The following is a 15,739-nucleotide window of genomic DNA, read 5'->3' as shown; positions in this document are numbered from 1 at the left end:
TACTATGGAGGAGACTTGGATACATTTCTACGATCCAGAAACAAAGCAACAATCGATGGAATAGCGACACTCTTGTTCTCCAAGACCTAAGAAGTTTCGTGTCCAAAAATCTGCTGGAAAAGTTCTTGCTTCAGTTTTTTTGGATTGCCATGGAGTAATCATGATTGATTTTTTGGATAACGGTAGAAAAATAACCCCAGATTGCTATTCGACATTACTGACCACTCTACGAGAAAAGACGCGGAAAGCTATAGAAAGGTGTTTTGTTTTTGCAGGACAACGCCCCTGCACACAAATCTCATGTTGCCATGCAATGTGATTTAGAAGAAGAAACATTTCTTTTAAATGGTCCGGAGACGTTACAGGTTTGCTGTAATAAATGTATCCAATTAAGAGGAGAATATGTTGAGTAATAAAATATTTTGATATTTAAATTTTGTTTGGTTCTTCAGTAGACTAAGAATTTTTCAATACATCCTCGTACATAATGTTTGTATTATTACATAGCTGCGATTCCACTAGAGCTTACTATATGATAATTATTTTACAATACAGAATCTGGATGGTAATTGAAAAAAGGAACCCTTTTTGACTACAGAAGTTGGTATTTTATTGCCAATTCTTGGTGTAAAATCTTGGCAACAGCATCATGTCTACTCTTGTACTCCATGCCTGCGAACTTCTGGCATCCCCCGGTGATGTGCTGGATGGTTTCATGTGTCGCATAGTCGTACCGACAGCTGTCGTCTACCACTGAGATATCTTTGGCGACATATTTTATATAGTTCTTTGTTGAGGCCACTTGATCTTGGATGACAATGAGGAAGACCACGTCAACCAGAAGTTCGACGCAGATATGTCGACGTTATCATGGTTGACCTAGTTCTGGTTTCTCCCATCTAAAGGTTTGCCAGTCAGTTTCTGCATTTTACTTTCTGCAGAATGTTCTAAGATTTCAATGTGATCCTGTTGCAGCTTTAACGGAGTAGAACTATCAGCATCACAAACTGCTCACTGGAATTCTGATGAAGCAGACTTGTTAAGGAAATATTCTCAAAGTCCTTAAATTTCTTGAGACATACGGTTGGACAAATCAACAATTCCTTTAGTTAGGGTGATGTTTATGATGTTTTGTCAACATTTTTCTTATTTTTCTCTGCAAGGCTGCTAAATCGGAAGCGATCCAAGAGATTATACCTAATGAGTAGATCAGTGCTAAGCAAGCTTAAGTATTAGTCGATTCGGTCAGGTTCTTGCTGTAAGGATTGGTTTTCATTATCCTTCTCAATCTTGATCTCGGTCTGATTGATCCGCCTAGACTGTTTGATCCTTAGATACTTGTACTCTTCTTCCTCCTTCTATGCTTCCATTTCCGCACCTCCTTTGAGTCCAAACTTCATTTTGGTATCGTTAGAGACCATCAGACAAGGGATTCAGATCAATGCAGAACCATAGTGGACTGAGCGGGTGTCCTTGAAAAATTCTGCGTTTTATTGGAATAGGTCCAGTTGCGATGGAGCCAACTGCTGTTTTCATTTGAAGACTGGTGCGCTGGGATGACATGGCGTTTTCCAGGAACTTAGCAATACTGGGATCCACATTATAAATCCCCAAGATCATCAAGAGCCATTCGTGAAGTTTGGAATCGAATGCTTTTTGTAGTCTACATATGTAGAGTAAAGATTTCTTCGTTCAGTAAATGCTTGATTGCAGATTATTGAGTCTGTTATCAGTTACCTATTCTATGCATCATCGGCTGTCTTCGATGCATCCTTTCTGTTGTGTGGCGATTATGTTATTCTTATAAATACGGTTTGAAATGCTCTATGTGATTAATTTACACAGCGTTGGAAGCCATGTGATATGTCGATATTTGGTTGAATCTTATGTAATACCTGTACTTATTTATAGGTGCCATATTTGCATTCTTTCAGTGTTTTTTATGATGTCGATTAATGATTTTAAAATAAATAATTGTCCCTTTTCCGGCTATAGGTAATTGCTCTTATTTCTCCTCAGCCGTTCCGCATACAGAGTTAGTTTCTGCATAAGTCTGTCAAGGCAGTGTTAAGCTGTAGCATTATTCACCTCTCACTCTTCGTCCAATATCTTTTCTCGGTCTTCTCAGCATTTCAGTTTTGTCTTATAGACGTTATGTAATTTAGGCAATCTAGTTCCATCAGTGTTCGTTCGGCGACTTTTTTGCCCCTATGGTTTTCGCTGGTATTAGTGCTGCACTGTAAAAAACTATAATAGATATTCCAATTAATTTCGTTCTGTAGGTATAGGTACGGGTAGAACGTCCTTGTTCAAGATGTCAAGTATGACTGATAGTTTCTTGAATGTATCGTGTCGAGAAATTGCTATTAGATGAAGAGGATTTGTTTCCTCAAACTAATTAACATATCTTCTTGTCGAAATCGATTTGTCGGCGGAGCTCTTTCCTATTATCCTCATAATATCTTCTCACTTGGGTTGGAAGATGGACTTTCGCTTTAATTTCTTCTAGCTGTTCTTACCCAGGCAGGTGAATTTAATGTGGGCGTTCTTGTTTTATTGCGTCGATTCTGGCCGTTGTTGGAATGAGTTCATTTCTCAAAATTACTCGATACTGGTCTAGTACCGATCTAGTCGATCGAGTCCTGTTTCCTCCTTGTTGTCCTTTCGGTTCGTTGGGTTCCATATTCTTCTGCATTTCCCAAGAACTTGCGTACCGTTCTCGCCATCCCTAGCAGTACCGTTTTAGGCTTGACTATAGATAGGTTTCGTCCAATTAAAATTTCTTTAAATTCTCTGATGGTTTCTTCGGTATCAGGCATGTTGATGAAATGACAACAGGGATGGTCCTGCTATCTTGATTTAGGCTTTCACACTCCTCTCCAGACATTCACTAATCCCAGTTATCAAAATGATTAAGCTCTGTTGGAGTTCGAATTAAGTTGGGATAATTTGAATTTGAATAAAAACCTGACCGATAAGAGTTTAAAAACTTTTTTCATGACACTTAGTCTTGAAGTCTGGATATAAAGATCCAATGTACGACTCGGAAAGCAAAACGGTGATCGCCGGCCTATGTAATTTGATTCCAATATCCGGTGATAAGGACTTCATAACGAGCGAAAATGGTCAGTCATGTAGATTAGGAAAGATTTATTATCTGGAGATCCTGAGATGAAATTGGTTCTCAAAATTCGAAGTAGCTGAAAAATCTTGTAGAAGCATAGTTTGGGAACGCTGATTTTTAAAACTCACCAAAAATTCGATCCTCAAATGATTTAGTTTTGAAGCTTCTTGGTACCATCCCTAGCGTGGGAGAGAAAGACTGGGTAGAAAAAGTACCTCGGGAAAGCTAGTCAGTCGGTCCGAGTAAAGAGATCTGAATCAATACCCCTTCGAGTCGGTACAGAAAAGGCATAGGAAAATATAAAGTATCACTTAGATTCAATCAGTGACCAAGAATATGTATAGGGACTCAGAATAAAGAGGTTTTCACGAAAGTTATGTATAGGAAAAACGGTAAGTAGATCACGGGTTACTGTAGAAAACTCGGTCGGATCATGGATTTAGGAAGAACTTGAGGATACAGAGATTCTTTTCAAAGTATAAACGGTGTAATAGAGAACAGATGAATAGGAAAACGGAAGTAAATTAAAGTTTAAGTCAGTTTTAGACGGTATTATTGATACAGTATTCGAGGAGTTTTTGTTTGTTTTTGATTTGTGGTCTAATGGCCATATGCACTGTTTCATTAAACGAGATTAATTCCTCAAACGTCCTTTTTTTCCATAGAGATTCTATGCTTAAACGTCGTTTTAGAGCTTAAACTTCGTTCAATCAAACGATGCATACGGCCATAAAGCGATTAAATATCGAATCTAGGAGTTTTATGAATTTTTGTTATCGAAGTAACTAATAGGTTTAGGTAGGATAGGGAAGAAACGAATAAGCGCTAATTGTTTGCTACGGAAAAGTGCGGGAAATTCAGTTCAGCGGTGTAGTGAATGAAAGAATCCACCGATTTTATGGAAAGTCTGGTGCTCGTAAAAGCCTTCAATCATCATCAGGCTAGAGCAGAAAAATTGCGATTGCGATTGCAGACGATTGCACAAAAAGGTAGGGAGTCAAAATTTTCTCTCGTTTTGGGGTATGGGAAAAGCATGAACATAGTCCAGAGTCCTGAAATCTCCTCTTAGTTTATTGATTATGTTCTTATTCTTGTTCTGCGCTAAGTTGAGAAGAAAAATTTTGTTGATGAAAAATATTGTTTATTCTTGTGCGCTACTTGCATGAGATTTAAGAAATTGAAAATTCAAATGATTCGTCATCGACGAAGTGAGTGTATGTAGAGAAGCTCTAATTTTTTTAATAAATTTGATTGTTTATTTCATACATGAGATTTATTTGAACTTCCTCCCTAGAAAAATATAGAAATCAACTTCGCGAAACTGCCCGAATCCACATTGTTCCCTTTCCCTAAAAATAATCACCTCTTGTCCAGTGGAAAACCACTCTTCCATTGATCAAGACAAGGGATGCATTATTACTCTAAAATTTCTGTCGAGTTCTTTAGATACACAAACATCCTGTTTTTTATTTCCAGCAATAAAAAGACTTCTCATTGTATTTTCTTAAAATTCTAGAAATTCTAGAATTTGTTTCATTTCGTCAGCACCAAAATTAAAATCAAATCGGCTTGATGACATGTTTACTAAAGAAGAAAGAGAGCGCACGTTGCTTTGGTGGATCACATCATGTCGCCTGTTTGTATCGTGTCGAAAGCGTGTCACTGTTGCATACCTATGGTGGAACAAGGTCTTCAAGATACATGTACTCTGATAATTTGCGTTCAATGACGGAAATGGAAATTAATTTACCTGCTCGAATACGATTATAGATAAGCAGAATATTCTCGAAAAGATGTGACCATAAAAGCTAGGATCATGATTGTATTCATAGAATACAAAATAAAAGCCCTTTATTATTATTATATTAGCCAAAGAAAGTAATTGACAGAACGATCATTTCTCTTCGATTAAGGATGAAACCAGTGTAAACTTTTGTTTACTATTCCTTTGGTGTAATAATGACGTAACAATATCATATCTTCATTATCACCGCTACTTAACGAACCACTTGCATAAAAAGGCCTAACACTTGTTGACTGATATAAGCTGACTGCTACCCGGACTAATGATTGTAATGGATAACAAGGTTAGAGTTGACGAATTCTCGACCACCCGTGTGAGGAGTCAGATAGATTGACGATTGGCAGACGAGCGCCGTTGCGATCTTCTTTCAGTTCTTTCTACTCGACGCATCTCCCACGCATAGCATATAGCATTGCCGACAACCCGTGTGCACTTAGCCTTAAATAATTATAATATATCTGGCAACTTTTTGAACAGTTCTGGTAATAAACATTGAAATATTTATGTTGCATTAATAATGGGATTGTCTGATGCCTGTCTATGCCACGAATTTGAAAACTAGTGATGTAAACAGAAAGATGGATCAATTTTATACCTGACAATGTTCCCATTGCCAAGCCCTAGTTTTTATATCTTATGTGTCTCGTTACTCTCGTTATTATTGATTAATCTTCGTTTCATTGCCTGAAGATGTGATCCAATTATGATCATGATTTTTTAAGGAAGGAACTTCTTCCCAACAAACAAAAGTTGACAATACAAGGGTTTTGAACAAATTAGTTGTAACTATTTAAAAAGTGTTTCATTTGTGTAACCGATTTGTTTGAAATTCTGAATGATTAAACTTGGTATCGATCACTCTCCTGTAAAATTCTGGCCCTCTTGTCATTACGTCTTTCTCATCTGTCTGAAGACTTGAAATTTCTTTGTACGAAAATTGGTTGAATCAGACAGAATGCTATTCAAAATTCCCCGGATCACTCTACCTAAAGACTTTATTGTTAATTGAGCACCGATCTGTGGTGAAATTTCTCGAAAATGGTTACATTAAAGAGTGGTCATGATCCTGTAGTACTCCTGCTGTCGAGTAACTACTGAAATTTAGGATTTTTTCATGGAATTAGACGTAAATATAATTGAATAAAGCGATGAAGTTCAAAGTAAGGCAAACTCTGACGTCCATGAAAGCATTAAAATGTCATAGTCGAATTCTTTTCGAAGACGGACACTTTACCTGAATCGATTTATCTCAGTGGACTTTGGACTTCATACTGAGTCTCGTAACTGATTGATGAAATTTTATGTACACATGCGGAGTGGTTCCTTTTTTTCTGAGTGAATATTATTTTATACTGAATTTTATTCTGACTAATATTAATTATCAAGTGAGAACTATGCGAAATCATTAACAGAGTACCTTGAATATCTTGGAAAATCGAGTAGAAGAATAAGTACCTCAAACAGGTATTCATGAGTAACTTCTAGGGAAACCGTAGATACGGAAGCAATAAAAAAAAGTCATTAAGCATCTTATAATACTCGCTGCTCCATATACGGTTGTGACAAAATTCACTGCAGTAATTCAAGGGGTATATTCTCTGAATAATTTTAGGGCGAAGAGTTCATATAAAATATATAGTAAACACTTAGTAACGAAGTAACAGGGTGTAAAAGTTTATTTTTTTCAAATGGAGGGTTGAATAGCAGACGGATGAAGGCATTTCCAGCATCGTTTGTGAAAAACTCAAAGTAAAAACACGTTGGTTCAATAATTATAAATTAAAATTATGTATCACAAACAGAATAAAGTAGGTACTCACCTTAAATTTTTTATTTGGAAAAAGGCAGCGGTTTGTTCAGCAACGATTTTCTCGAAATTGATAAGAGATACGAAAAAATGTCAAGAGTTCAAAAAAGATTAAAAAAACCGAGGATTTTTATTATTGTATTGCAAGTCCCATTTTGTAAAAAATTCAGCTCAATGCATGTTTCATATTTGAGCCAGAGATTCCGAAAACTGCAGGAGCTATATGTATATATAAAACTCCCAAAATGAAGAATGACCAGGTGCGTCAAGCTGGTGACACACTCAATGAATTTTGGTATTAAAATGTTTTGGGAATTTTGTGCCCATTTTGTGCTAATTTGTGCCGTATGTAACGAATTTTGTGCCCGTTCCGTTTTCGAGATATTTCAAGTTTTTCAAGTGTGTCACCAACTTGATACTGTGACCCACATGTGGAAAATGGTAAATTTTCTTCTTTCGATAGATTGTGCTAATTTGTGCCATATTTTATAAATTTTGTGCCCGTTCAGTTCTCGAGATATTTCAGGTTTTGTTTGTGCGGAGCGTCAAGTTGGTGACACACCAGTCGAATTTTGGTATCGAAATATTCTCGGTATTTTGTACTTATTTTGTGCTAATTTATGACGTATATATTATGAATTTTGTGAATCGTGAATCTCAAAACTAACTGCATGAGGAAACTCAACATCTTACCCAGGTAGAAATTTTAGTCTTCAAGACGTCTTTGGTTGGTCATGTTCGGACGTATGGAGACCAACTTGGTGACGTCAGTGAAACCTTATGGTGACGTTAATATGTCACAGCCTGAAGACGTCTTAAGGTAAGCGCACATACAACGGCATCGGACGGACGGCATGGAAGGAACGGCACGGCAGCGGCGGAATTTTTATTAAGGTATCGCACATATAACATCGGAATCGCCGGACTCCGGAGGAATAGATTAGTTGCGGTGAGGAACCAGCGTTCGTTCTGGAGGAAGAAGAGTTTCAAAAGCGAAGGAATCGTAGACGAATGTGGATACATGACATATGTAAAAAAGGAAGGATTTTGGAGAATATGTTCATTTATTTCCGGACTTGATGAAGGACGAAAAAAAAATGGTTGCTATAATTTCTGTCACTTAAATTGTACAGGGTGGGCAAATTTCGATGTTTTTGCACTACAGCTTTTAAACCAGAGGAGATAGACAAAATCGGATACCCCATTCTCGTTCTCTTTTTCTGAGAAACTTACAATAGTTACTAGCTAGTGATTTTTAGCCACTTTCTTTTGTTTTTGAGTTATAAGCAAAAATTGGAAAAATGGCGATATCGAAATAAATTTATATCTCCGCTAATACTGATGATAGAGCTCTGAAATCGAAACATTATACAGGCACTTTTTTACGTAGAATCCAGTGGCGTGCTCGCCTTTTTAGCAGGATTTTTAATTACGAAGCTATGATCCAAAGTTTTGTTTTTTTGAATGGGAACACTAGTTTTCTGTGCAATTTTTTGAAAGCTTAATTTTTACTGATTTCAAAAATATATAACATCTTATGGTTTGTATCAATATAAATAATAGAAAATGGTCAAAAACCTTTTTTCTCAATATTTCTATGGTTTTAAATTTAGACGAGCACAGAAAAATAGAGTTTCCTATAACAAAAGCCGTCTCCTTCCAGCAATGTCATTCTTTCTATGCAGTTTACCAATTTTCACAAAATTTGAATCAGATATATTTAATAAATTTTCATAATAATGAAAAGACTTAAAGAAGGAGACAGTGGTAATCATACGATGCTATATGTTTCTGTGCTCATCAAAAGTTGAAACCATAGAAATATTGAGAAAAAAGGTTTTTGACCATTTTTTATCATTTATATTGATACAAACCATATGATGTTATATATTTTTGAAATCAGTAAAAATGAAGCTTTCAAAAAATTGCACAGAAAACTAGGGTTCCCATTTAAAAAACCATACTTTGGATCATAGCTTCGTAATTAAAATTCCTGCTAAAAAGGCGAGCACGCCACTGGATTCTACGTAAAAAAGTGCCTGTATAATGTTTCGATTTCAGAGCTCTATCATCAGTATAAGCGGAGATATAAATTTATTTCGATATCGCCATTTTTCCAATTTTTGCTTATAACTCGAAAACAAAAGAAAGTGGCCAAAAATCACTACTACTATTGTAAGTTTCTCGGAAAAAGAGAACGAGAATGGGGTATCAGATTTTGTCTATTTCCTCTGGTTTACTTTTAAACGGGTAATTTCGATGTTTTAGCAGCTTTCTGTAGTGCTAAAACATCGAAATTTGCCCACCCTGTACAATTCATTATAATTTTGTACGCGCAGTATTAAGTTCTCCTGAAAACTCATGCTTTTGCCGTGAATTCGTATTTCGTATGACTACCCGTACAAGCCGCTGCATGTAGAGACTTGTAAAATGACGCAGATGCCGCGGCAATCTCCGATTGGTATCGCACATATGTCGGGATCGGCCGGCACAGCAAGCATCGGTCGGAATTTAATTCTCGTTCCTCAATTCCGTCGGATGTAGAGGTGGGAGTTCTAGTTCACTCAGAGGATATAGTTCACTAGTTCTCGTTCACGATGGTGAATAGTTCACATGAATCGTTCACTAGTTCACAATCGTTCACTTCCATTATGAATCATGGAACGATTGACGGTTATTGGTATGCTATGAATTAGTGATATGCAGTCGTTCTTTCATGTCTGGAACTGGACTAACGTTGAATTGAAACTGAACTCTGATACGGGTTAACGGGTTTCACGAGAAAACAAGTGGAAGTGTATTATTTCAAGCCTTATGCTATTTGCTGGGTTCTGGGATTTGTTTCGAGAATAAAAGAAAAAAGATCAATAAAACGAAATATATTGAGGTCAATAGTTATAAAATAAAAAATACAGTGAGATTCGATGAACTTTTTAGGGTGAGGGAGATACGAAAACGTTGCGAACTCATCGATCGTTTCTGTCATTCAGGGAACGAGTGAACTATACTTCGAACTATTCGTGAACTAGTTCCTTTCGTTCCTTACACGGAATAGTTCAATTGAACTAGTTCGTTCACGAACTACACACCTCTAGTCGGATGCGATGCGATGCGATGCCTGCCGTCCGCCCATATGTGCGTTGCTCCATTCAGTTCCATTGAAAGTAATTTATTCCGATCCATGCCGTCCGTCCGATGCCGTTGTATGTGCGCTTGCCTTTACGGTGACGTCTTGAAGACGAATTTGGAAGACGATTATTCGGTACTTTTACGTCTTGCGTACGTCTTTCTTACGTACTGAGGACGTCAGTATTTTTCAGAAACTTTTAGAATTTCATGGATAAAAATGAAACATAAACTAACATTGTTTTTTTTCTCCCCCCTGGCCTTGTGTTCGAGCATATCAGCATACATTATTAGAAATCCTAGGTACAAGACACCCACAAACATCTATGATATCTGCGGGATTCGAACCCGCTACCTCCGGCATCCTAGCCGAGTGCGCTGCCGTTACGGCCGTCGAGGCTGTGTAAGATGGTGGTATTATTGGTATTGAGTATCATGAAAAAGTGTGTCAGAAAAAGTTATTTTCAAGACTATGTACTAACGGAAATGAAGCAAAAGATGAATTATCAATGCGTTGACACATGCATTTACATAGGATAAATGGAACAGGATAGCTAGTCATATTTTTTTCAGGCTTTTGACTGCAAATAATTTCATTTTCCTTGAATCTAAAGGATATGAATATAGCGATTTATAATTTAACGGTCGTCATCCTCCGTTTCATATCTACATATCTATATTCAAACTGTCCGATATATATCGATCCTTGAAAAAATTATAAGTCTAAAGTCTCAGAGTGGTCTAAGAATAACGTTATTCAGACGTCTTTTGTGTGACGTCTTACTAGCCCACTTGAATTGACGTCTCGGAGACGTTATTGTACGACGTCTTACTAGCGTACTTGAATTGACGTCTCAGAGACGTTATTGTACGTCCGAGTGACGTCGAAGACCAATAAAGACCTAATGAAGACGTCTTCGAGACAACACCCTTCTACCTGGGTAAAGACGCTATCCCACACACAATGGGGCTCAGAAGAAGAAGTACTACTAAGATTGTACAGAACCCTCATCAGATCGAAACTCGACTACGGCAGCATAATATACCTCTCACCCTCCAAAACCAATCTTAAATCACTTGACGCAATTCATAACACCGGACTCCGACTTTGCTTAGGAGCTTTCAGGTCGAGCCCAGCTGAGAGCATTTATATTGAAGCAAACGAACTCCCCCTCCAACCGAGAAGGCAACAACTACTGCTTACATACGCAGCACGCGTATCTGCTGATGCTCACAACCCTCTATACCCCCATCTCTTCTCTTCTGTATCAACGGTTCAAACTCCTGTGCACAACCACCCACTGGCATATACTCTCAAAAGTCTAATACCCGATATTGATTTTTCAAATACCTTACCATACCCAATCCCCCTGACTCCACCATGGCAAAAATCAGTTCCACCTGTTGACACATGCCTATCTAAGCTGCCTAAGCATGTAACACAAAGTCGCCTAATCCAACAGAAATTTATGCAAAAAATTGAAGAGGGGTCATACGACATTGTCTACTTCACTGTCGCCTCGAAAAGTGATGCTGGACTGTTTTGCTCTGTGGCTACTGAGAATAGTGTTCTACAACAATACCAACTACCAAACTATGCAAGTGTTCTTACGGGGGAACTATATGCCATCCTCAAAGCAATAGAAAACATAAATACCAACCACCATAATGTTGCTATATGCACCGACTCAGCGTCTTCCGTAGAGCACATCAAAGACCGACACACAAAGATCCTATCGCCCAAAATATCCACGACCACTATCAACAGCTAATTAATATCCATCACCGCCTGACAATAATTTGGACACCCTCACATGTAGGCATACCCGGAAACGAACTCGCCGACAAAGCCGCTAAGAGCGCCTCCAAGGACCTCACCGAAACATCCAACATCACCACACAAAAAGATCTACAAGCACTCCTAACGTCCAAAATTCAGGAAAGATGGCAACAAGAATGGGACCGCAATTCATCTAAGCTACATGATATCCACCCAAGCGTGAAACCTCTCAAGTTCACCATATCAGACAGACGGACCACAGTCATAATGAGAAGACTCAGAATTGGACACACCAGATACACCCACGGTTACCTTATGGCTTCATCTGCGCCCCCGCTATGTGAACACTGCAACACAGTGCTCACTGTCAAGCACATCCTAATGGACTGCTCCTTCCACTCTGCGAACCGAGAATTACATGGCCTCCAGGGAAACTTAAGTGCAGACCTCACCAAGCCGGACTTCAGTGTTAACATAGTGAACTTTCTTGATAGTCTATCCATTGCTCATTGTATTTAATTTACCTCATTGTTGATTTTAATGTCCCTCTGTGTCAATGACCATAGCAGTCGAGACACCTTCTTTTAATAAAAAAAAAAAAATATTGTTCCCGTTCCGTTTTCGAGATATTTTGAGTTTTTCCTGTGAGTCACTAAATAGTAAGCATAGTGAAGATTTTGCACGCTTGCAGGTTTATCGGAGAACTTGACACATCCATAGTAATATCTACATATCGATTAAACAAAGTGATATTCTACTTCAATTTATGTTGAAGTACCTATACCTTGATTCAATAAAACAGACAATACTCATTGAAATGTATTAATTAATAAATGCTTCAAAACAAACAAAAAATAAACAAAAGTAATATAAAACAAAGAAATTTTTGAGGATATTAGTTGAAGGAAGTCTTGGGATCTAGAATTACACAAGGTAGAACTTTTTTAATTCAATTCCAAATAAATAACAGAGGAAACTCCATTATTTTTGATGAAACAAATGAAACCTGAAAGACACTGGGATGATATAGATGAAAGGAATTATGAAGACATCTTTCAAGAAATTAGAAGTTAAGAAAAAAGTGGGGAGAAATAATTCAAAAGGATAGAGAAGAAGAAAAAGAAGAAAATTACATTTAAGAATGGAGATTCAGTTATCATCAGATCTAAAAGCGTAGGTATCTGATAATAAGAAAGATATTTGCGTAAAACTATTGCCTCCTTTTGAAGGACCATATATGATTCATACCAAAAACAATTTGAATAGTTATCGATTGAAGAAGATTAACACAGATGGAGTACGTGGTGTCTTCAATATCAATGATATCTATCTGTTCAGTCAGGAAATGGATATTGAAAATTGAGAAAGGAGTCAACCTGGAAATTATAAAAAAATTTAAAAAATCTAACGCATTGAAATTTGAAGGTTATTTTTGAAATTTCAGTTTTATCCAAATAAAAGTATTGTTGAATTGTCGTGAGTAATAATTCGAATCGTTTAGTGGTACAAATTTTAGTTTCATATAAAAGATTATTTCAGTTGGGAATTTAAAAGAGGTTTCTCAGTTCTGAGATCTAGGTTAGTTTATTTGTTCTCTGAATTTTAGGAAATTTTAATATTTGGTATGTTAACGTATCACTAATGAGGATCATGATTATTTAAATTATCGTAGATGCACAGATTTGAGAATTTCAAGATGACAGGAAAACAAAAAATGAAGAATTTGTCAGATTTTTTGTAGTATGAATGAAAGCAATCTTTTTGCAATGTGGTACTGAATATTGAAAGATTGCATGAAATATGATTGATGCATTGCTTATGTATACAGTTCGAGAATTTTATAATGTCTCGCTTCGCTCGTTTCGCAAAAAAACGCGAAATACGAAAAATTGTGTTTCCCAACTTGTTTCACACAATATTTTTTCTAATTTCCAATAGAATGTTGCTATTATTTCAAATTAAAAGTACCAAAAACGCCTTAAAAAGCTTCTCTCGTAGATTCCTTTAAAATCGTCTAGTGACGGAAATTAATTTTTCACTCCGTTACTATGAAAGCAAGTATCGTTTCATCATCAGTTGTGAAATATTTTACATATGGCACAAATTAGCACAAAATGAGCACAAAATTCCTAAAAAATTTTGATACCAAAATTCAATAGGTGAGTCAGCAACTTGACGCACCTAGAATGACCGCCGAGTAGCGGAAGTCGCAGGCTTACTGGGATATTTATGAAAATGTAGAGTGCGGCACCTTTGCTTTGTTTCGATCTGTGGGTATTTCCTCTAGTTCCTGACTCAATTACATTTTTATTTGGTACCAGTTGGAATAAAAATATACCATGAACAAAGCATTACAAATCCAATAAATCAAAAAAGTCTATATATTTTTGGTTATGTGAATACATCAAATTTTTTATGTATACTCGACTGGTATTTTATTTAACACACTGAAAAATGAATAATGCCCAAAATTTATTCTTCCACCATTTCAATCAATAAATTACATATTTCAATAACTCTTATATCATCTATCATTTCGTGAAAATTCTTCTTTAATTAGCCTCCTCAAAATTTTTCCAGAAGGACTCTTAGGTATCTCATCAACAACCACAATACCACCCTTAAGCTCCTTATATTTGGCGACATTCGAAGAAACAAATTCATCCAATTTTTTAACATCAATGACAGTCCCTTTTTTCGGCACTACGTAAGCCCTCGGTACCTCCCCACTGCTCGGGTGTGGTATCCCTATCACAGCTGCCTCAGAAACACCTGGAAAGGAGCGAATGATGCTTTCGAGTTCCGCTGGCGGTACCTGGTGTGCTTTCACTTTAATTAATTCCTTGAAACGATCAGTGATGAAAAGGAAGCCATCTTCGTTGTAGTAGCCTATGTCACCAGTTCGTAGCCATCCGTCTGTTGAAAGACACTTGGTGGTCTCTTCAGGACGATTCAAATAACCTTTCATCACCTGAGGTCCCTTGACGTAAATTTCACCGGTTTTAAGAGGTCCCAATGGCGGGCTTTTTTCGTCATCTATGTTCAAAATTTTGATTCTTGTGTTGAAGAGTGGTATTCCAACAGATCCTTTGCTCGATGTCCTTCCTTTGATAACATTTGGATATGCATAACTAATTATACTGGTAGTTTCAGTCATGCCATAACCTGTAAAATTACATTAGGTGATGAAAGGAGAAATTGAAACCCTCTTGGATTTTAATAACTTATGTTACATATTTTCCACACTCTGATTGGAATCAATAACATTATCTGAAGAAATTATCCACCAAATAGAGAGATGTTGCAGTATCTAATTTTGTGTTGTGCTATTACAGTAGGTCTTATATTGACAAGTTGTAAGATGAGCAGTTCTATACGGGTTCTACAAGATAACGGCGATGATCATATCTCCTTTTAGGGGGAAACATATTATATTATAACATATAGTGTCCATTTGACGTATCTAGAGCCTCGAATGAAACTTTTTTCTACAAGCGTGCGCGTTCAACCTTTTTCCCGCACGCATTCCAAGTTGCAAAGAGTCACTTTCCCAAAACGTGCGGGAAAACCGCCTGCTATTTCTTTCCCGCACGCATTTGCGTGCGGGAATGGATTAGCAGGGGTTTTTCCCGCACGCAAATATTATAGAGTAAATTAAATTCTATCATGATTCTATGCATAGAACGTCAACGATGAGAAACCCATAGTAATGACATGCAGAATTACGTCTGTCATTGTATATGAATTAATCAAATGGGATATGATCTGTTTCGTGAAATGGATATATTTATATATTTCAAGCGCTTGTAGAAAAAATATTGTTCCTAATAGTCCGAGAGCTGGCAGCAAAAACAACTACCTCATAAGTTACCAAAGGTTTGGTTTGGCACTTTGGTTCAACTTTATTACCAAAACTTGAAACCGCTCGTCTGCCGGGCGTGAGTGGTCGCCTTATGGGATAAAAAAAATTGAAAGATGAGAAAAAATCGATTGGAACTTCCTAATAGTTACCAAGATTAATGTTGTGTCAAAATGGTCTAGGATCTTAACTGAATTGAAATCGTAAGCGTCTGCCAACAGGGGTGGTCGCTATTTCGA

At 37.0% G+C, this 15,739-nt stretch overlaps 2 protein-coding genes across 2 annotated transcripts in view; one reads left to right on the top strand and one right to left on the bottom strand.

Annotated features, from left to right (window-relative positions):
* Positions 1–11,539: 11,539 nt before the first annotated feature.
* Positions 11,540–12,160, top strand: LOC123309586. The gene has a single exon (XM_044892773.1). The coding sequence runs from the start codon at positions 11,540–11,542 to the stop codon at positions 12,158–12,160; it is 621 nt and encodes a 206-aa protein (XP_044748708.1).
* A 1,956-nt stretch (positions 12,161–14,116) lies between these two features.
* LOC123310118 (4-coumarate--CoA ligase 3-like) overlaps positions 14,117–15,739 on the bottom strand; it is a 34,672-nt gene continuing 33,049 nt past the window's right edge. Inside the window, exon 7 of the mRNA XM_044893510.1 lies at positions 14,117–14,806. Within this exon, the coding sequence (XP_044749445.1) occupies positions 14,166–14,806 (641 nt within the window). The 3' untranslated portion in view covers positions 14,117–14,165. The remainder of the gene's footprint in view (positions 14,807–15,739) is intronic.

This window comes from Coccinella septempunctata, chromosome 3 (genome assembly GCF_907165205.1).
Source record: "Coccinella septempunctata chromosome 3, icCocSept1.1, whole genome shotgun sequence".
Taxonomy (NCBI): Eukaryota; Metazoa; Arthropoda; class Insecta; order Coleoptera; family Coccinellidae; genus Coccinella; species Coccinella septempunctata.
This window is presented reverse-complemented; position numbering and strand designations above follow the sequence as displayed.